General features: G+C 56.4%; 1 protein-coding gene across 2 annotated transcripts; it reads left to right on the plus strand.

Moving 5' to 3' along the window:
- On the plus strand, window positions 1–21,183 carry BLACAT1 (BLACAT1 overlapping LEMD1 locus). Of its 2 annotated transcripts, none has more exons than XM_066203912.1 (3): window positions 1–36; window positions 18,456–18,632; window positions 19,063–21,183. In XM_066203912.1, the coding sequence occupies exon 2, from the start codon at window positions 18,496–18,498 to the stop codon at window positions 18,595–18,597; it is 102 nt and encodes a 33-aa protein (XP_066060009.1). In that variant the 5' UTR covers window positions 1–36; window positions 18,456–18,495; the 3' UTR covers window positions 18,598–18,632; window positions 19,063–21,183. The 2 variants fall into 2 exon arrangements, with proteins under 2 accessions (XP_066060009.1, XP_066060008.1); XM_066203911.1 differs by lacking the exon at window positions 1–36 and adding an exon at window positions 16,400–17,011.
- Window positions 21,184–21,526: the final 343 nt, after the last annotated feature.

The raw sequence follows: 21,526 nt of genomic DNA on the forward strand, positions 1-21,526 counted from the left end.
AAAAAAAAAAAAAAAAAAGAGGAAGAAAAAAAAAAAGTAAGACGGCGGTTTCTTTTTTTTTTAATTTTTTTTCTTTTTTTTTTTTTTTTCTCTCTGCCTTTCTTTGTCTGGAGCGCTGCCTGCAGGAGTTGCGTGCGTGAGGGGCGAGCGGGGGCAGCGGGGGAACGCTCGGCCCGCGGCGGGATGGGAGCTGGGAGCGCCCGCAGGCACCTGCAGCCCCCGGCTCCCGGCGGCCTCACCTGGGCAGCATCTCCGAGGGTGCCAGCCCCCAGCATCCCAAAGCAATCCCGGCTCAAAACGTGGGAATATATTGAATTCATTCCCTCGGCGGTGTTGTGGCTGTGGCTTCGCTGTGGTTCTGTTCTGGTGGAGGCAGCCGATGAGCTCGGGGAGAAAAAAAAAAAGAAAAAAAGAAATGAAATTGGCTTTGTTTTGGGTGAAAATAACCCTGAACTGGCCAAGATTCATCTCCGCGAGAATATTTGTGGGTATAATCGTGTTATATCCCCATTATTAATGTTGACGGAGAGCTACATGCAACACATGCTAAGGTAGTTCTCAGTTAATTACACGTGAGCTCGTTAACTCTTGGATTCCAGGCTCGGAATGGGTGCTCCTGCCTGCGAATTTAAGTTTGGGGTTTTTTTGTTTCCCCCAGGCGAGGCGAGGGGGTGGCAGGACCGGGCTCTGTGTGTGTGTTTGTGTGTGTGCAAACACTCCGGCATTGTTTGTAGCGGGAACAAACCCCCGTGCCCTGGTGCAGGGGGCGAGTTTTGGTTTTCCGGAGGGCACGGAGCAGATCTGGAGCTGTTCGTGCCTGACTGGATCCCGCCTGGATCCCGGAGGGATGCGGGAGGAAGCGGCGGCGTGGCCGGCAGGGCTGGGCGAGCTGCGGGAGCCGCATCCCAACCATCCCTCCCTTCCTCCGGCTGCGAACTTGCAGCTCTGAGCTGGGAGAGGGAGAGAGGGATGGAGGAAAAGAAGGGAGAGAGGGATGGAGGAAAAGGGAGAGAGGGAGGCTCTCCGTGTCCTCTCCGATGAGGTAATCCCAAAGAAAAGATAAGGGAAGCGTCGCGTGTACCAACCTGAGCGGTGATGTCAGCCGGGGGGAAGCGGATTAAGGACTCGGAGAGAGGAATTGCCGCGGTTTTTTGGCCTCACCCGACTCCCGCTGTGCATTCAGGTGTGTCGTGGTGCCGAACCGAGGGTGCCGAGGGGGTCTGGGCAGCCCGGGTGGGTCCCGCAGGGGTTTGGGGGCTGCTGTGGGGACTCTGTGCGCGCTGTGGGGCTCTCACGTGTCTGCACTGCGAGACCCGCTCAGGAAAAGGAGGATTTTTCCCTGCCAGAAGCTCCTGTGGCACTGAGGAGAGGGGAGGGGGAGCCCAGCCCTGGGCCCATCTCCCACGAGCAGGCTGGGAGTGCCCAGAGGGTCCCCAAAAAACTGTCCCCTCCTGGTTTTTGTGTGTCCCCAGGGAGAGGTGGCAGAACCTGCAGCAGCAGGGCTGGGATGGCTCCAGGCAGGGAGAGCGGGTTTGGGACACGCCGACAGCGCACCCTGGGGTGTCCCCGTGCGGCTGGTGGCCCTGCAGGTGTGGCTGTCCCTGGGGAGGGGACACTGGACCCTCAGTGGCCTGCCCGGGGCGGTGAGCAGGGCAGGGAGCAGCTCCAGGGTGGCAAAGGGACGCTGGCTCCAGGTGAATTCCCGCTCGTGCTGAGAGGTGACACGGTGTACCGGGAGCCAGGGGAACGGGGGGAATTGCTGGGGACAGGGAACAGCAGGGAATGACAGGGAACAACAAGGAATGACAGGGAATAATGGGGAATAACAAGGAAATGGGAGTGCCAGGGAATGAAAGGCAATAAGAGGGAATAATGGGGAATAATAGGGAATGATGGGGAATAACAGGAAATAATGGGGAATTAGAAGGAATGACAGGGAGTAACGGGGAATAACTGGGAATAGCGGGGAATGACAGGCAGTAACAGGGAAAAACAGGGAACATCAAGGAATAATGGAATAACAGGGAAAGCCAGGGAATAGCAGGGAATTACAGGGAACAACAGGGCTGGCAGCAGGCAGAGCACAAATATCCCACGTCTGCCTCCCCCTGGCCCTGGCTCTGAGGATGCCCCCAGCTCTCCAGCGGGCTCTGGGACGGCCCTGCTCCCTCTCCAGGGCTAATCCGTGTCCAGGGGCTGGGCTCAGCCCGAGCCTGGCTGGCAGACCCTTCCCCGTGCTCAGCACGACCCTGAAACCCCAAACCCAGAGCAAACTCTGTGCCCAGACAGGGATTCCCAATCCTCGGGAGAGCAGGAGGAGCTGCGTGAGGCTTAACCCCCCTCTGCCCCTTCAGCTGTCCAGGAAATGTTCTGGAGCCTCCTTTTTCCATGGGAAATGTTCCTATAAAGCCAAAAAGTCCGAGAATCGTGACTTGGAGGAGGTAAAGGCTGGGGGATGACGTTGCTGCAGTGACAAATATTCTCTAAGTTCCCCATAACTGCCCCCCAGTGCCCGTGCTGGAGGATTCAGCCCTGAGGGGTGATGTGGGAGAAGGGCTGATCTCTTTTCCTCCCGAGTTTGTACCCAGGGTGATGTCCCTGGAGGTACTGGGGTCACCTGAGAGGGGTCTGAGCCCAGGGAAGGCTCTTGCCAGGGGAGCTGAAGTGACCCCTGTGGAGCTGGTGGTCACCTTTTACCCCTGGACAAAGCCCCGCAGCTCCAGGGGCTCTTTCCTCGCCTCCCCCAGCTAATTCCTCCTTTGTTCCCCTGCTCTGGTCACTCCTGAACCGGCCCCTTCAGCCCATCTCCCTCCAGTCCCAAAGCAGAGTTCCTCGAGTTCCCGGGGGAGCAGGGACCTGCCCAGCAGGGTCCAGTCCCTGCACTGCCCCAGGGTGGCTCGGCTGCAGCTCCACGGCCCTGCCAGGGCCTGACCACTGACCCCTGAGCCCTGATCCCTGATCCCTGCCAGGGCCTGACCACTGACCACTGATCCCTGATCCCTGCCAGGGCCTGACCCCTGACCCCTGAGCCCTGATCCCTGATCCCTGCCAGGGCCAGACCACTGACCCCTGATCCCTGATCCCTGCCAGGGCCAGACCCCTGACCACTGACCCCTGAGCCCTGATCCCTGATCCCTGCCAGGGCCAGACCCCTGACCACTGATCCCTTCTGGAGCCAGACCACTGATCCCACCCCTGCCTGATCCAGACCATTGACCCCTGGTCCCTGGTGGAACCAGACCATGGAACCTTCATCCCTGCCAGGGCCAGACCACAGAGCCTGATCCAGATCCAGACCATCAATCCCTCATCCCTGAGTGATCCAGACCACTGAGCCTGCTCCAGGTCCAAACCCAGACCATTAATCCCTCATTCCTGAGTGATCCAGACCACTGAGCCTGCTTCAGGTCCAAATCCAGACCATCAATCCCCCATCCCTGAGTGATCAGACCACTGAGCCTGCTTCAGGTCCAAATCCAGACCATCAATCCCCCATCCCTGAGTGATCAGACCACTGAGCCTGCTCCAGATCCAAATCCAAACCATCGATCCTCCATCCCTGAGTAATCCAGACCACCAATCCCCCGTCCCTGCCTGATCCAGACCATCAATCCTCCATCCCTGCCTGATCCAGACCATTGACCCCCATCCCTGCCTGACCCAACCCATCCCTCACCAGCCCTGCAGCAGCTCCAGCAAATGGAGACAACTTCCCCCCCCCCCGGCTCCTGCAGCGTCTCCTGCCTCGCAGCCCAGACTTAATTACAGCTGGAGCTGAAATATCTGCGGCCAGGAATGTGCTAAAAGGCCCGGGAGGATCTTGTTAGCGAGGGCCTTACCTGGATTCCCGAGCTGCTGCTGCCCTCCCCTAATGGGCTCCATGGAAAAAACGGATGGAGAGTGAGCAGGAACAGATCTGGGTCATTATCTCGTCCCTTCCCTCTCTGCCTCTCCCATCCTTCCACCTGGAAATAAATCCGGAGGAACTGGCAAAGGGCAGCCAGGCTGAGCAGAGGGATTTGGGGTCTGGGCTGAGGCCTGGGATGCACAAGTCGTGATTTTGGGATGCCGGGGCCACTCCAAGGGTCACTTCCCCGCTCAGGATGGATTTGTTGGTTTGCAGAGCACCCAGGGGTCAAACAGAAATGGATTAATCCTGAATTTTTCCCAGCAAGCTGAGAAAGTGAATCATTTAGGGCTGGAGGATTTTTTTTTTCTTGGTACAAAGGAAAAACCTTTTCACCCAAAATAAGGGATGTGGGGAAGAGGGAAGGAGGGCTGGAAGTGCTGCTCCGGATGGAAAAGTGGGAAGGAGAGGTGGCAGCTCCTCCAGGCTGGTTTTGTGCCTGAAACTGAGCGGGACAAAAGTGCAAAATGTCCCTCCTGGCTCCAACTTGTCCTGGGGGAACATTTCTGCAACCTCAGACACTTGTGAAAAAGCCACTCGTGTGGGACTGCCCGTGTGGGGACAGCGCTGTCCCCTCAGCACCTCACCAGCCCCGCTTTCCATACAAAAATTCCTGGTGTAGAAAAACCCTGGAATTCCCGCTGGGAAAGGAAAACATCTCCTGGGCTGCCAGGGAGGAACATCTGCACTCCAGGAGAGGGGTGGGGAGGAACATCCCAAAGGGAATGGAGTGCAAAAAGTAGCCAGGGATGAAAGATTTCTTTTTCCCTCCTCCAAACAAACTGGATCCTGCGCTCTGGAGGAACCTTTCCAGGTTGTGTGGACACCTGGAAAATCAGGAGAGGTTTGGTCCTTCCCAAAGCGGATTTTCCGTGGCTGCATCCCGGGGAAGGGAGCTGGGCTCTGCCTGTGATGCTGCCACGGCTGAAAACAGGGATTTATGGAGCACACTTCCCTGGAATGTCCCCACAAAGGGATTGGAGACGCTGTGGTCTCACCCTCAGCTCCACAGGGAAGCAGGGGGGAGATTGCTCTGAGCTTGGCAGCATCTGGGGGGTTCCTCCTTTTTATCAGCTTCCCCCTTTTTATTCCTGCAAGATTCAGCAGGAATTCTGCAGAGATCTGGGTTCTGTCCAAGCAGCTCTCGGTAGAAAGTCAGGTGGTGATGAGAAATCTGATTCAAATCCACAAATAACCCCGGGATCACCCCGTCCATGGGACGTACAAGTGACAGACCACCAGTGCACCTTCAGCTGCACCACAAACATTCCAGAGCCTCCCCCCTTTTTTTTTTCCATGGGAGATGTTCCCACGAAGCCAAAAAGTCTGGGAATAGTGACTTGGAGGATGAAGGAAAGGCTGAGGAGTGACATTGTTACAATGACAAATATTCTCTAAATCCCCAATTCCCGATCCCGGGCGCCTGGGAAATGTGATTAGGAGATCTAATCTGGCTGGGCTGGAGCCACTTGTCAAGGCAGCTTGAAAATGGATCGTTGCCCAAACCCTGGCTCGAGCTGCTCCCCAAAACCTGAGGGGTTCAAGTTGAAAAATCCGCCAGGAATTGGGGCCTGGCGGGGCAGGGCTGGAGAGGGGGAGCTGCAGTTTATCCCCCAAAAACAGAGGCTGATTCCGCCTCCTTGGGGTGCAACTGGTGTGGGAAACGAGGTGTTCCAGGCTCTGCTCTGGAGCGTCCGTCCATCTGCCTGTCCATCTGTCCACCCGTCCTGTCCATCCCAGTCCTCGGGTTTATCGGTGTCCATCTCTCATCGGGGGCAGCCCCAGACTGGCTCTGCACGTGTCCTGGGCTCTGCCCCACACCTGGGACACGGGCAGGGAGCCGGGAAAAGCGGGAATGAGCCTCGGGAGGGGCGCTGGCAGCCCTTGGCTCTGTGGAGGATCCCCCCCCCCCCTGAGCTCTGATTTTGGGTGTCCTCCTTTTGGGGTGCACCCCAGGGGCCTCCCTGCTCCGGAGGAATTCCCACCCGAGCCTCTCTGGGCGCCGCGGGAGCACCCAGGGATTTCTGCAAGTGAACCAGAGAGGCAGGAGGGAGTGAGATTTCCAAAGGCACTCCAGTGCTTTTGGAGAAACTGGGACGGTCAGAGCATCCCAAATATCCCCCGGGACTGGCAAAACCAGGATAAGCCCCCGGTGCCCCCGGAGCCCCGGGGAGCGAGGCAGGGACCTGCTGAAGGCAGCGAAGAGCTTTTTTAAAGCGCCGAGAGTCTCCAAGGTGCTTTTGGTGCCTCTCCCCGGGATTTCCAGGCGCGTCCCGCCGGGAATGCGGTTCCGGCGTTTGTGCTGTTCCAGCCTTGGCATTTTTTGGGGCAGCCTGGCTGGGTTGTGAGGCTTGTGGGGATATTTTTTGTGAGAGCCCCCGAGTTCCCCCCGCGCCGTCCCCACCTCCCGACCTGCCCAAACCTCCCCCAAAGCCGCGCCTGGGACGAGGAGCACGGGGGAGGCTTTGAGCGCGTATCCAAGAGACGGCGGATTTGGGCACCCTGTCAAATGTTCTCATTGTCTGACCCTTGTCCAGACGCCAGTAAAACCCTTTGGGAAATTCCCCCTCCGCCCAGCGCACCGGCTTTAATTACAGGAGAGGAATGCGAGGAGCAGAGCGCGGCTCCTCCCGCCCCTGCGCTCGGTTGAGCACCGCGCGGGTCCCCCCCTCCCCTCAAAGTTTGGGAGCTGCCAGGACCGAAGGGTTTGGGGTCGCAGGGAAAGGGCAGCGGTGGGTGCCCGACGCCTCTGGGACATTCCCGGACGCCTCGGGGCTTTGTGGGGCTCGCTGGCAGCGGTGCCCGAGCAGCAGCAGCAGCGGGACATGAGTAATCTCCATCCCACCGGGGGGAGGCAGATCAAAGGCACCCGAGGAGATACGAGGGGTTTCTGCTTCACAGACCAGAGCGGCTGCAGCTCAATAGCGCCTTTGTTACCGGGCCCTGCCGAGCCGGGGATGGAGAAATACCTGACCCCGCTCCCTCCCTCCCTCCCTTCCCTCCCTCCGCTCCCAGCCCCTCGCAGCACAACCAGCGCCCGCGCAGCTCGGCCGTGGCAGCACCAGAAAGGTTTAGGAAGGGGGGGGGGGGGATCCAAAAAAAGCGCTGGGCGCCCCGTGCCGCCGGGATTGGGGAGGAGAGGACGGTGAGGGCGATGCCACCGCGGTGCTGTCGTGTCCCTGGCCCCGCTGGCACCGCGCCCTTCCCGCCGAGACCGAGCCGCGCTGCCAAAGGTGAGCTCAGCTCCGGGCACTCCTCCTGGGGTCCCTGTGGTGTGGACAGGGCTTGGTGGCACCGGGATGGACACCTGTCCTCGTGCTGCCATGCTGGGGACACGCTGGGGACGTCCCGCCAGGTGCCACCGCTGCGGGAAGGCCGTGGGTGCCACGGGGACGCGTCCCAAAGAGTCGTGGAGGGAGAAGTGAGAGATTTGTCCCTCTCCAGGATGGGATTGGGGCAGGTCTGTAGGATTTGGGGCAGATCTGTAGGGGCTGGGGCTGATCTGTAGGGATTTTGGGGCAGATCTGTAGGGACTGGGGCAGATCCATAGGGATTAGGGGTGGGTGGGTGCTGGACATGCAGGGCAGGGACCCATATGGGGGTCCTGGTGTGCCCCCCACCCCTGGGGGAGTTTCCCCAAAAAGATCTTCCCGGTGCAGCACCTGCTCCCGAGGCTGGAATTTTGGGATCAAGGGATGCTCTGGAACAGGCCCATGGTTTGGGACACCAGGAGGGGACCGTGGCCGTGTCACAGGTGGGGACACGGCGGCCCTTTCCCCTCACCACTCACAGGAGATAAAAGAAGGGGAAAGAAAACCTTGGGAAGGCGCCAGCTCCGAGCTGCCAGGCGCTCCAGGAGTTCTCTTTGTAGGTCAAAGTCGCGTTCTCCGCTACTGCAAACCACAGCAAAAATCCCTCCCTGCCCTCCCCACTCCCGACGGTTCGGAGGAACCTGGATTTCCCAAGGATTCCGGCCAGGAAAGGGAGTCTCCCACCCTGACCTCATCAGCTCCTGGCAATTAACAGCCGCTGATGAACCTGGCAGCGGGAGGGAGCAGAGGCCGCAGCTTTCCCAGGGGACAACCGGGACACCTCTGGTGCCACCCAAGGAGCGTCCCCGGGTGCGGAGAAGCTTTTCCCTGCAGGATCAGGGCCGTAGCCAGCTCCCGGCGGAGCCGCTGCCACCCCAAAACGCGTCACCTCGTCCCCAGCGCCTCTTTTTGGTGGGTCCAGAGACGGAAACTCCCCCGAAAAGGCCCCGGGGGGGATGTGGAGGGAAGAGAGAGGGAGGAGGGTTGGCAGCCAGACCTTTCTTTGGGCCTTTGTCTGAGCCCACAAAGGCGGCTCTGTTGGGTGAACCTGGCCGAGCATCCGCCGGCCCCTGCGGCCAGGTGAGCTCCAGGGGCAGCGGGGCGGCAGCTCCCGCTCCTGCTCAGCCTCCCTGGAAGCCCCAAAAACAAAAATCAAATTTTTTTGGTTTTTTTTCTCAAAGCAGCTGAGGGGGCAGGGTGAGGCTGTGCCCCGAGGTGAGTGTTTATCCCTAAAAGAAATGGGATTGTTAGGATGTCCAGCTCCTGCTCGGAGAAGGAGGCGGGATGCGCAGGAGGGGATTTGTGCTGCTCCATTCGCGGCTGGAGCGGGGTTATAACTCCAGGCTTGTGGGGGGGGTTTTTTGGGATTCTGGAAAGCGGCACGGAGGGAAGGATGCCAGGTGCTGACAGGGACAAGATGGGGCCGTGGCCAGGACACCGGGAGAGGGGAAATCAACCGTGCCGTGGCTGCTCCCCGGGCTCGCTGTAATTAATTCCGGCCGCGGTTTTTTAAGCTGTCCCTGCAATCCCAGCTCCTGACAGCAGCCAGGGCACGGGGTCAGCTCCCCGCTGAGAGAGGGGAACATTCCGGGCCGGGATCGCTCCTCCTGACCAGGGGATAACCCAGGAGAAGCCACCTCGTGGTGCTGAGGGGGTTTGGGGTGGGAGCCCACCCTGAGTTTGGGGTGGGAAACAAACCTTGGTTTTGGAGTAGGAACCCACCTTGGTTTTGGGGTGGGAACCCACCTTGGTTTTGGGGTGGGAACCAACCTACCCTGGGTTTGGGGTGGGAACCCACCTTGATTTTGGGGTGGGAACCCGCCTTGGGTTTGGAGTGGGAAGCCACGCTGGTTTTGGGGTGAGAACTCACCCTGGGTTTGGGGTGGGAACTCACCTTGGGTTTTGGGGTAACCTTGGGTTTTGGGGTGGGAACGCACCCTTGGTTTGGGGTGGGAACCCACTTTGGTTTTAGGGTGGGAACTGGTCACAGGGAGGGAGGACAGCTTCGCCCAAAGAGCCTTTTTTTTCCCTCCCCCCATTCCCCTTCCCCTTTCCCCTCTCCTTTTCCCAAAGAGCGCTGCCTTATCCTGGCTAAGCCCTCTGCTGTGGTCTATGGCTTTTTATTCCTATGTGATTGCTTTCCCGAACTCATGTAGGGCGAAAAGCCATGGGCTACACAGGGGAGGGGCTGCACCTTCCAGGCACCTCCTCGCCCGCTCCCCGAGCCCCCCTTTGGAGCCGCCCGTTTTTATTTGGGGTCAAACAACCGCTGAAAGGGGGCATTGAAGCCTTGCGGGGCCTTCCCGGAGGGGTGGGGAGACAAAAGGCGCCCCGGGGGTGGCGGGGCCGACCCCATTCAGCACCGGCCGAGGCTTTTCTTTGGATTTTTCGGAGCTTTTCCCACACGGTTCAAAGCGTCCCCACCTGCATCCCCCGTAGGAACAAAAGGGCCAGGAAGAGGCCAAGGGCATTTCCAAGGGTGTTCCCGAGGGGTGCAGCCGCTGCCCAGGGGGTGGCAGCGGCCCGAAGCAGGGGGAGAAGGGGGCTCGGGGAAGTTTTTTGGGGTCCTCCAGTCCCGTGTCCCACCGCGGAGAGTTGGGGCCACCCGGTTTGTGCCAGGCTGGGGCTGTCCCCACGGTGGTGGCCTGGCCGGTGTCACGAGGATGGTGAGGGGAGGACGGGTTTGATTACAGGGCAGGGCTTGGCACATCGGGACTTCTTAAATGTGGAAAGGCAAAGGCTGCTGGGGAGGAGGGAGTGCTGCAGATCCCATCCCACAGACCCCATTCCCACAGGTCCCACTGCTGGGGACCCCGTTCCTGCAGACCCCATTCCCGCAGATCCCACCCCACAGGCCCCATTCCTGCAGATCCCACTGCTGTGGACCCCGTTCCTGCAGACCCCATTCCCGCAGATCCCACCCCACAGGCCCCATTCCTGCAGATCCCACTGCTGTGGACCCCGTTCCTGCAGACCCCATTCCCGCAGATCCCACCCCACAGGCCCCATTCCTGCAGATCCCACTGCTGTGGACCCCGTTCCTGCAGACCCCATTCCCGCAGATCCCACCCCACAGGCCCCATTCCTGCAGATCCCACTGCTGTGGACCCCGTTCCTGCAGACCCCATTCCCGCAGATCCCACCCCACAGGCCCCATTCCTGCAGATCCCACTGCTGTGGACCCCGTTCCTGCAGACCCCATTCCCGCAGATCCCACCCCACAGGCCCCATTCCTGCAGATCCCACTGCTGTGGACCCCGTTCCTGCAGACCCCATTCCCGCAGATCCCACCCCACAGACCCCGTTCCTGCAGATCCCATCCCACAAACCCCATTCCTGCAGATCCCACCCCAAAAACCCCATCCCACAGACCCCATTCCCACAGATCCCACCCCGCAGACCCCATTCCCACACATCCCATTCCCACAGATCCCATTTACACAAACTCATCCCACAGACCCCATTCCTGCAGATCCCACCCCACAAACCCCACCCCACAGACCCCATTTACACAACCCCCACCCCACAGACCCCATCCCATTCCTGCAGCCCCCACCACCTCCAGGACCACCCCAACAACCTCGTGGGGTCCCAGCCCCCCCTCCCCTCGCCAAGCAGGAAACGAGCAATTTCTCTCCCCTTTAGTTTTTCTTTTCTCACTTCCTGAGCTTTGACTCATTCGGGTGTCAGGCTTTCAAGTTTATTTCACCAGCCTGGAATGCAGCTTTAAAAATAATAGTCCTAGGAGGGGAGGAAAAAAAAAAGGGGAGGGGGGGAAAAGCTGAGGTTCAGCTGTAATCCCATGACTCAGGGAGGTGTGGAAGGAAGAAAATCTCGAAATCCCATGAGTTCCCACAATGAGAGCAGGAGAGCTGGCACATAAATCATCAAAACCAAACACCATCCGTCAAAATGAAAGGAATTAAGCCAATCTCGCCCGGGCTGTTTTAATTATTTTTTAATGAGGATTTGCTCATTCAGAAAATTCACCCGTGACAATGCCTGCCCCGGGCCATTCACGCCGGGCAAGGGGACACGCTTGGCTTGGCCCCTCCGCCCCCGCCCCGCGGCTGCTCCAAACCGGGAATGGAAACCTGGAATGAGGGTGCTGAGGAGGGGACAGCAGGGCAGGGGAACCAAAAACCCCAGGTTCCTGCAGGTCCCTGAGCCAAAAGTTGTGCCGAAACCCGGCTTGGCCGTTTGGGTTTGTTTCAACCCAAAGCGTTGTGGTGGGGAAGGCAAATCCTCTCTGGACGGTCCCTGGTGTCACCACGGGGATTCCTGGAGTGATTTGATGGGATGGGATCTCAAAGCTCATCCAGAGGCTTCCCCTATCCCAGACTGCTGCAAACCCCGGCCTTGGACACCTCCAGGGATGGGGCAGCCCCAGACACCAGACCCTGGTGATATTTTGGTGTCTGTGGTGGGCAAAGCAGCTCCGGGAAGGAATTTTGGTGGTCTCTGCACTCCAGAGATCCCCCAGCCCTGGGAATGGCTCTCACAGCTTTCATTTGATTGATTTTTTAAATTTTTTTTTATCCTTTAGCGAGGCAGGAATGAGGCGGGGAAGGGATGGAGGATGACCAGGGAGGGGAGGGAAGGGGCTGGGCACACTGCTGGGGGGGCTGGGGGTCAGCGGCCAGGTCTGGAGACCTTGTGCCCAATCTCCTGGTGGTGTTTGCCAGCCCCATCTCCCCCGGGGCTTTTACAGAGGGATTTAGAGAGATCTGGCTGCGGGTTTTCAGTCAGGGGATGGCAGGAGCCCCATCCCATAGACCCATAACTGTGGACCCCATCCCACAGACCCCATCCCACAGACCCCATCCCTGCAGATCTCATCCCTGCAGATCCCATCCCAAAGACCCCATTCCCAACAGATCCCATTCCACAGATCCCATCCCAAAGACCCCATTCCCAACAGATCCCATCCCTGCAGATCCCACTGCCATGGATCCCATTCCTGCAGATCCCATTCCCACAGACCCCATCCCAAAGACCCCATTCCCAACAGATCCCATCCCTGCAGATCCCACTGCCATGGATCCCATTCCCGCAGACCCCATCCCACTGACCCATTCCTATGGACCCCATTCCCACAGACCCCATTCCTGCCGATCCCACCCCACAGACCCTTTCCTGTAGATCCCATCCCACAGACCCCTTCCCACAGACCCCTTCCCACAGACCCCATCCTACAGAAATCCTTGGCAGGGCCCCTTGGAAAAGCTCCATCATTCCCAGGAGGATCTGCCAGCTCCGGGTGAGCTCCCGGCAGGGCTCAGCCAAGCCCCGGGGGATCAAACATCCCCGCCAGGGGGATCGAACATTCCCGGCAGGCCAGGAAAAGCAGGATCGGCTGGGAATTTTCAAATTTGGACAATTCGGCCGGGTTTGAAAAGGCGGCCCCGTGGAAATTCCAGCGGATCCCAGCGCTGGGCTGAGAGGAGCTGGAGGAGGAGGAACTCCAAAGCATTCCCGGGTGGTTCTGCCCCCAAAAATTCCCGGAAAAAAGCAAACTTTGGAGCAGCCGGAGCCCTCCAGCACCCCCAGGTCCTTCTTGAGCTCTCAGAGGCGATGGGGGAGCGTTAATTACAGCTAATGAGCGCCGTGAGGGAGGGACGCATTCCCTGCCCGGGTTCCTGCCGGGATCTGAGTTTGGAGCATCCCAAAACTGGGAGAGGCTCGGGCTTGTCCTGCCAGGAGTGGGAATTGTCCCGACACGGAGCCCCACAGCAGCCCCTGAGCATCCCCGCGGGCAGCAGCCCAAATTTTGGCTCAGGAATGTGCGGGCACAGGGCAGCAGATCCCAAACTCAGCCCAAATTTTGGCTCAGGAATGTGCGGGCACAGGGCAGCAGATCCCAAATTCAGCCCAAATTTTGAAATGTGCAGGCACAGGGGCAGCAGGTCCCAAATTCAGCCCAAATTTTGGCTCAGGAATGTGCGGGCACAGGGCAGCAGATCCCAAATTCAGCCCAAATTTTGAAATGTGCAGGCACAGGGGCAGCAGATCCCAAATTCAACCCAAATTTTGAAATGTGCAGGCACAGGGGTAGCAGGTCCCAAATTCAACCCAAATTTTGGAATGTGCAGGCACAGGGGTAGCAGGTCCCAAATTCAACCCAAATTTTGGAATGTGCAGGCACAGGGGTAGCAGGTCCCAAATTCAACCCAAATTTTGGAATGTGCAGGCACAGGGGCAGCAGGTCCCAAATTCAACCCAAATTTTGGCTCAGGAATGTGCGGGCACAGGGGCAGCAGATCCCAAATTCAGCCCAAATTTTGGAATGTGCAGGCACAGGGGCAGCAGGTCCCAAATTCAACCCAAATTTTGGCTCAGGGATGTGCAGGCACAGAGCACCAGCTCCCAAATTCCATCCGGGATTGGAATGGGGAGTGCAGGGAAGCAGCAGCACCTTCCTTCTGGGTCACCCCGCCCGGCTGCTTCCAGTGCCCAGAGATAATTTGAGGGAAGAGTGCCAATTATGAACATTTTAATTACAGCCGGATGATAATGAACAGAAAAGCCGAGTTTTTAAATCAAAGCTGTGGCCCTGTGGGACACCAGGATCCCTCTGGGAGGGCTGGTGTTCACATGAGATCTTCCGGGGGAGGAAAAATGATGCTCAGCAGGAGCCAGGAGGGGTTTGGAGCTCGAGCCTGGCCCAGGATGCTCGGAGAAGAAGCAGCAAATTAAAATCCACATTAAATCCCAAACCCTCGACCCAAGCCACGCCTGGGTTTGATCCACCTCCGGGTGTGAGGTGTTATTGTTGGATATTTTTGCCTCAGAGGCTTCAGTTCCTCGAGTGCTGATCCCACCACCCCAAATCCGGGCTTTCGGGAGAAGCTGGGGGAAGGCTTGCACTGACAATTCACCGGTGGGACAAAAAAAAAAAAAGAAGACAAAAATCCGGGAATTATTTATCCTGGGTGGGGAATTACGGCTGCGCCAGTTGTGCCACTGAGCACCTTCCTCCTCCTCCTCCTCCTCCTCCTCCCGGCTGCCTGGGAATGGATTATTTAGGAACTGGCGAGGCCACCGGTGCTGAGTCAGCCCCGAGCTAATGAACACCCCGGCTGCCCATTTGAAAATTTATTGCACCTATTAATTACAACCATTAGCCGCAGCCAGTGAAATTTTTTATAATGAGGACCCTGGCGACTTCGCCTTCCCTGGCAGCAAATTAACTGTGTGTGTGTGTGCGGGGGGGGGGTGTGTGTGGAAAGAATCAATGGGATCAGCAGACTTTACAGAAAGCGATGTTTTAATTAGCGATTCTCTCTGCAAACATGCCAGGCAACATCTTCTCCCTTCATTATCTCCCCTTAAAGGGATGGTGCCGCTTTTCAGGTCGGTTTTATCCCCCGTCCTCTGTCTCCTCTGTTGTTGAGTTTTTTGGTTGGTTTTTTGGTTTTGTTGTTTTTTTTTTTTTTTTTTAATGCCCGGCTGCTCATTAGAGAAGCAGCTTTGAAGGGAGATTTTGGCTCAGGAGTGGTTGGAAGCAGAGAAATGTCCGAGGGGTTTTTTTTGGGGGGGGGGGGAGGAAAAATAAAAAATAAAAAGCCAGGCTAGGAAATAATAGGTTTGAAAACTTGGCTGGAAAAAATGCTAAATTGGATGGATTTTGGGGGGGCTGGGAGGAGGAGGAGGAGGAGGATGAGGAGTGTGGGAAAGGGGTTTTGTCCACACAAGGAGAGGAAGTCCCAGCAGAGAGTTCTGGGATGCAGGAGCTGAATTTTGGAGGCTTTAAAATCAAAGGAGTGAAAAAAGCCCCAGGCAGAGCTCTGGAGCATCCCCACCACCCAAAAAAGTCCGGGATTCGGGAGGGAATCCCTGCAAGGCCCAGCTGTGGGCCTTCCACGGGTGTTTTTGCTCAGTGGATTTTAAAAACCAGGCTGATGATCCCGAAATCACCAATCCCTCCTAAAAAATCTCGGCTCTTGGCTGGATATGGATGGAGCAGTTATCATGAAAGGCAAATGAAATGGATTTTTTTTCCCCCCTCCGTTTCATCACAAACAATTTAATTCCATTCTGCTCCCTGAAAAAAAAAACAACCAAAAACAAACCAACAAAAAACCAAAAAAAAATCCCCACCACAGCCCCGATTTCCATTGCAAATTATCTCCTTTCCCAAGGAAAAAAAAAAAAAAAAAAAACAACTTCCAGGGTGGCAGCAAAAAGCTCTGAAATCCGGGGACTCAAACGTAAAACTTGGGGTTTTGGGGGGTTTTTTTGGGTTTTTTTTCCGACCAATTTGCTAAAAAGTTAATTCGAGGCCGTCTCCCAGAAATAGAAAAAGCTGAAGGGGAGAGGGAGGAAAAATCAGCTGGAATGAAAGATCCTTTGGGTGGCTCAGCATCCCAAAAAACCACGATGAGGTTGATGGAGTCACCTGGGAGCGTCACCAGCCCTGCTGGCCTTCCCTCCCGGCGCCAGGAGCTTCCCGGATGTCCGGAAAATCCCGGGGAAACGGGAAAAATCTCTGGCTGAAGGACCAGACTGGGTCCTGCTGCTTCCGAAAAGACATTTATTTTTTATTTATTTTTTTTTTTATTATTTTCCCGGGCTGAGGGAAAAGCGCCGTTATTAAAGTGAGCATGCTGATTGCAGACAGCTCCCAATTCATCACTGTGACAGTGACAAACACGGCCCGAGGTGATGCAGTTGTCTAAAGAGAATTCTCCAGCTTTACATTTTTAATGCTCTGCGCGTTTTCTCGGCTCCAGCGAGAGTTTTATCCCCGGGATCTTCTGCCTTGAATGGAAAAAGAGGGCAGAGCAGACTTTTGGGGGGGGGGTTGGGGGGGAAGCCTGCCCAACCCTTGCTTCTGTCAGTCCATTTAATTTTGTTTAATTATTCCTTGCTCCTCCAGGATCCCTTTTTTTGTTTTGTTTTGTTTTGGGGTGGTTTTTTTTTTGGTTTTTTTTTTTTTGTTTTTTCCACCTTTTCAAGGGGAGGAACGGGAGCGTCGAGCCTCAGCTGGGCTGCCTCCATTCTCCTGGGGCTCATTCATCATTGTCCCCCGGCTGAATGGGAGGCAGAGGGTCAGCCTGAAAAGCTCCGAGCCCTACAAGCCCCCTCTAAAATATCTCAATAGGTCCCTAATGGGGTCCCAGCCAGACCCCCCAGGCTCTGGGGGTGGTTTTGTGTCTGCAAAATAAAAAAAATTAAAAAAAAAAAAGGAGGAAGGGGGGGACGGGGACGTGGGGTGGCACAGGGCACCTCTGGGTGGTCCGAAGGGATTTTTCTTTTTTTTTCCTCTGGGTATTCTGGCCAGCGTTGTTTAATTCGATTATTAAACACCCCCGGGGCGAGGAAAGGATGGGCCAAAGCCGGGTTTAGGCAGGGCTGGAGGGGTTTAGGCAGGGCTGGAGGGGTTTAGGCAGGGCTGGAGCTGCCCCCGCGTTTCTCCCCGTGCCCACCTCCCCTTCCTGTTGCTAGAGGACACAAAAAGAACGACACTCAGGCAGTCAGGTCCTCAGGGTGAAAAGAGAGGCGTTTATTTTTCGATTCATATAGATTTTGGACAATGACCGTGGATTGGACAAGCGAGGTCGGCACCTCTCCGACTCCACTGGTGAAAACTAAAAATCCATCAATTGTCCCTCCTTCGTAGAGGAACGTAAACATCAGCTTTGTTCACCTGAAAATCGGTGAGAAACTCCACTACGAAAAACACGAACGTCGGAAAGCCGGAAAAAAAAAAATTAAATCAAATCAAATCATCGCTTTCCCTTCCCTGCTCCAGCTGGAGCCGCGCATCCCCGGGAGGCTGCAGGGCTGGGAGGTGAGCGTCCCGCCCTGTCCCCTCCTGTCCCCTCCTGTCCCCTCCTGTCCCCCTCTGTCCCCTCCATCCCCCGAGGGCCCCTCGGCACCAGCCGCCCCCTCCCAATTCCCATGGCGGGGTTGGAGGACACAAAAAAAGCGGCGGCACAAAGGGGAGCGCGGCCCATTCAGAGCCGGGGCGCTCATTAAAGAGGCGCCGCCGCTGCCCCGGTAATTTGTGAGCTCCAGAGGTGGCCCCGATTGAATCGGGGAGAGCCCCCAGACAGGTACCCAGATGGCCGAGGGAGTTCCAGGAGATGTTTTCGGGGCTTTTGTGCCGCCGCTGGGCCCCCTCGGCAAGCGGGGAAAGGGGGAGGTGGGGATGTGGCATCGCGCCCCCGGGCGCTGTCACCGCTGCGCCTCCACCTGCTCTGGCTGCTCGGTTTCCTCCCAGCTGGTCCCGCTGGGAATTTGGGATGCTCCAGACTCCTCCAGAGCTGTGGGATGGGGAAAAAGGGGGTTCCCTGAGTATGAGGAGGTGACGGTGTCCCAAACCCTGCAGGGTCCCCTTGTCCCTGTGCCCGTTTCACCGGTGGGATCCGATCCCAAATCCAGACTCCCCCTGAGGGCAAAATCATCTGCGAAGTGCACAGAACGTTATCCAGGGAATCTGCCAGCCCTGGAAGTGCCCAAGGCCAGGCTGGATGAGGCCTGGAGCAATCTGGGATGCTGGGACATGTCCCTGCCCATGGCCGGGTTGACACTCTGAGGTCCCTTCCAACCCAAACCAGTCTGGGATTGTGGGATTTTATGAAAAGCTCAAAATTCAGGCAGGGAGCGACGGAAACTTTCCCTTCAGACGGCATTTCTGCGAGGATTTGTTATTTATTTAAAACCCCCCCAAGCCTTGCATTTGCATAATTACATTTTGCAGCTGTTGGGCCGTGGCGTGGGCTGGGCTTTGGGGTTATTTTATCTGCAGAAAAACAAAACACGAAAAAAAAAACGGACAAAAAAGAAAGGGAAAAGAAAGAAGGAAAAGGGAGGAGAGGAGAGGAAAGGGGATAGGGGAAAGAAAGAAGGGGAAAGGAGGAAAAGGAAAGAGAGGAGGGAAGGGAAGGAAAAAGGAGGGAGGGAGGGAGGGAGGGAGGGAGGGAGGGAGGGAGGGAGGGAGGGAGGGAGGGAGGGAGGGAGGGAGGGAGGAAGGAAGGAAGGAAGGAAGGAAGGAAGGAAGGAAGGAAGGAAGGAAGGAAGGAAGGAAGGAAGGAAGGAAGGAAGGAAGGAAGGAAGGAAGGAAGGAAGGAAGGAAGGAAGGAAGGAAGGAAGGAAGGAAGGAAGGAAGGAAGGAAGGAAGGAGTGTCCTGGTCCAGAGTGATGTCCCAGTTTGGGGATTTCGGGGCTCAGCTCCCCACCCTGCCCGTGCTCCCCCAGCTGCTGCCCTGACCCCCCTCCCTGTCCCCCTCCAGGTCTCCCGGAGTCTCTCCCGATCCTTTCCCGCTCCGGGTGATGCCCCAGTTCACCTTCGCCTGTTTCTGCGGCCTCCACGGCTTCTGCAAGATGAAGAGGAAGAAGGAGGAGGCCGGCGGGGGGCAGGAGACGGCCGTGTGAGGAGCAGCCCCCCGCGGGACCCCTCCTGCCCCTCGGTACGATTTCGGGTGTCTCCTCTGCTCACCTCCCCGAGGAGCAGCTCCCCGGCGGTGTCACCTCTGCCTGGGGGGCTCCGGAGGGGTTTTGGGGGGGCTCAGGGGCTCATCCAAAGTGTCCGGGGTGGTGCTTGGCAGGGGAAGGGGAGCTGAGCGACCAGGGGCTGGGGGAGCGCGGGGGGAGCTGCTTCATCTGCTCAGTTATCCTCGAGGTTCCCCATTTATCCCACAGATTCTCCATTTATCCCTCAGATTCTCTCACCTACCCCATAGATTCCTTCATCCCGCAGATTCTCACTCTTGTCCCACAGAATCTCCGTTTTCCCCGCTGATTCTCACTTTTGTCCCACAATTTTTCCATTTATCCCACAGATTCCCCCCTTTTCCCCGCAGATTCTCCCATTATTTCCTCTCCCCTCCCTCTCCCCAGGCAGGCCGGGGGAAAAGCCGAGGCCCGGCGGTGACCTGGCCCAGGATGTCACCCAGGATGTCACCCAGGACCCGCAGGGACCCTGCCCGGACACCCCGTCCCTCCTACATCCCGCCGGGACCAACAATTCCCTCCTGATCCCGCTGAGCCGCCCCTGCTCCGGCAATTCCCGGAAAAGTTTCAAACGCCGGGCCAGACCTTGTCCTTGCCAGAGCCCAGAGCTGGACAGCCCCTCCTGGCCTGTCCCTGTCCCTGGGACAATTCCTGGCCTTTCTTCTTTCGGGATTAGCTCGTGGTTCAGGAATTCCTGCTGCCCTCCCACCTTTGGATTTTCCGCTCCAGAACCACCCGGAGCTGAGCGATGCTGGAGCACATACATCCCGCCGATGTCAGCGGCAGAGAGATGTCTATCCAGCACTTTCCAAGTGCTTTTCCAAGGATTTTTCCCTCCTCTGGAGAGGCAGCAGAGCAGTGAACCCGAAGCTGAGGCGTGTCCTGGCCGCTCCCGGGTTTTCCTTTGGGATGCAGGAATGTGTGAGCTGCAGCACCTCGCCCTCCCCATCACGAGGATCCGGCTGGAATTCCTGCAAATCCCTGTGCCACGGATTCCCAGGGGTCATGGAAAGAGCCTCCAGCTCCTCGGGAAAGCGGAGCCGCGCTCCCCAAAGATGAATTTGTTCCCACCAGCAATAATCCTCCTTTAATCCCATCACGCCAAGGAAAGGATCCAGCTTCCCTTGGGGGCTGCCCTGGTCACATTCCCACCGGGAATTCGGGGTGTCCTCCAGGCAGGGCAATTCCTGCATCGTGGGTGGCAGCCAAGAGGAAAAAAAAAAACACCAAACCCCCACTTTTGAAATATTTTTTACCCCAGAAACCACCTGGCCAAAGCTGTCCCTCCTCCCTTCCACGGGGAGGATTTTCTTCCAGGTATTCCCAGTCTTCCTACAGGCCAAAATATTTCGTGGCTGCCCCAAAACTCGGCGTTTTCCCCAATGTCATCCCAAGGACGAAGCTCCAGGTGGGCCCAGGGAAGCTCCTGTAGCTTTGGGAAAACGTTGACTTTGTCCTGATCCCTATTTTTGCACATCAGCAGAGCTTCCCTAATTCCACCTTCTATATCCTTGCCCTTGGTGAGGATCTTCGGGATCAGCTCTGGGCCAAAAATAAAAAAAAAAACAAACCAAAAACCAAAAACCCAAAGAAGTTGGAATTTCCAAGGGCATTTCCTGAATGTAACTTTATTTTTGCACAAGGATTTGTGGTGGCCACAGCAGGGATAAGTTTAAAGGATTTGAACGGTTTGGGATTGTTTGAACGATTTGGGATTAATCCCCGCTCTGGAAATGATCAGGAGTGTAAAGTTAAGGGTGGAATTCCAGCCTTGTTTTTATTCCAGGGGGAAATCCAGAGGGACAGCATGACACTGAGATATGTAGGAAAAATATTAATTATAGAGAAACGAGCTTGGACTGATCCCATCCCTCAGATTTCTCCTGTTTCTCCAGGTTTCTCCTATGCAAAAACACACACGAAAAAAAAAAAACCAGCAAAAACAAAGCCGGGCTCAGCAGCAGGTCCTGACTCAACAAAGCCCCGCTCAAACCTAAGGCTTTGCTTCGGGATTTTGCTCCACCCCGTCAATTTTCCTGATTCCAGCCTGGATCGATCCGTGGCAAAGAGGGAAAGGCACAGAGCCCTCCTTGCAGCCTCTCCTGACACGGATCAAAGCATTAAATCTCTTTTTATTGTCCTTTTTTTTTTTTTTTTTTTTTAATCCCTGCTGCCCGGGTTTGTTCAGGAAATGACTCCCGAGTCATTTGGGAGCCTCCCGGCCCCAGGAGCCATAGGAATCTGTACTGTACATTCATTTTTTGGGGTTTTTTTTTTTGGGGGGGGGGACGGGGAGGAAAATAAAGGTGTAAATAATGCACAGGCATCTTCCACGCACAGAGCAGAGCGCTTCCTCTAGGAACTCCTGCGCCAGAGGAATAAATAAATTAATAAATAAATAATTTAATAAAGCGGTTGGTAAGAAACATATTAATAAATACAGTAATAAATTATCGAACAAACGAATAAATAAATTGAATATTTCTGATAATTTTCCGGAGTGTGGGTTTGGAGCTGAGGGGTTTCGCTCCCTCTTGTCTTTTCTCTCGGCTGGTTCTTCAAAACGCCCCAAAAGGCGCCTCCCAAAAGAGCCCTGAAATGCAAATTCCTGGTTTTTTGGGAATGGGATGGGTGCAGGGAAGGGCACAGGGGTTGTTAAAGTGTAAATCAACCCCACAGCAATTCCTGGGATGTCAGGAAAACTCCCAGCCGAAGGCTTTGGAAGTCAGATGGGAAAAAAAATAAAACCTCAACACGTTAATTTGTTTAATTACTGGGCTCCATCCTAACGAGCATCACCGCCTGGGATTTATCGTTTTCCTGGAGGATTTTCTTCCCAGATCCATCGTTT

The sequence above is a fragment of the Chamaea fasciata genome, unplaced genomic scaffold, assembly GCF_029207755.1.
Source record: "Chamaea fasciata isolate MVZ Bird 193981 ecotype frontalis unplaced genomic scaffold, bChaFas1.0.hap1 SCAF_25, whole genome shotgun sequence".
NCBI lineage: Eukaryota > Metazoa > Chordata > Aves > Passeriformes > Sylviidae > Chamaea > Chamaea fasciata.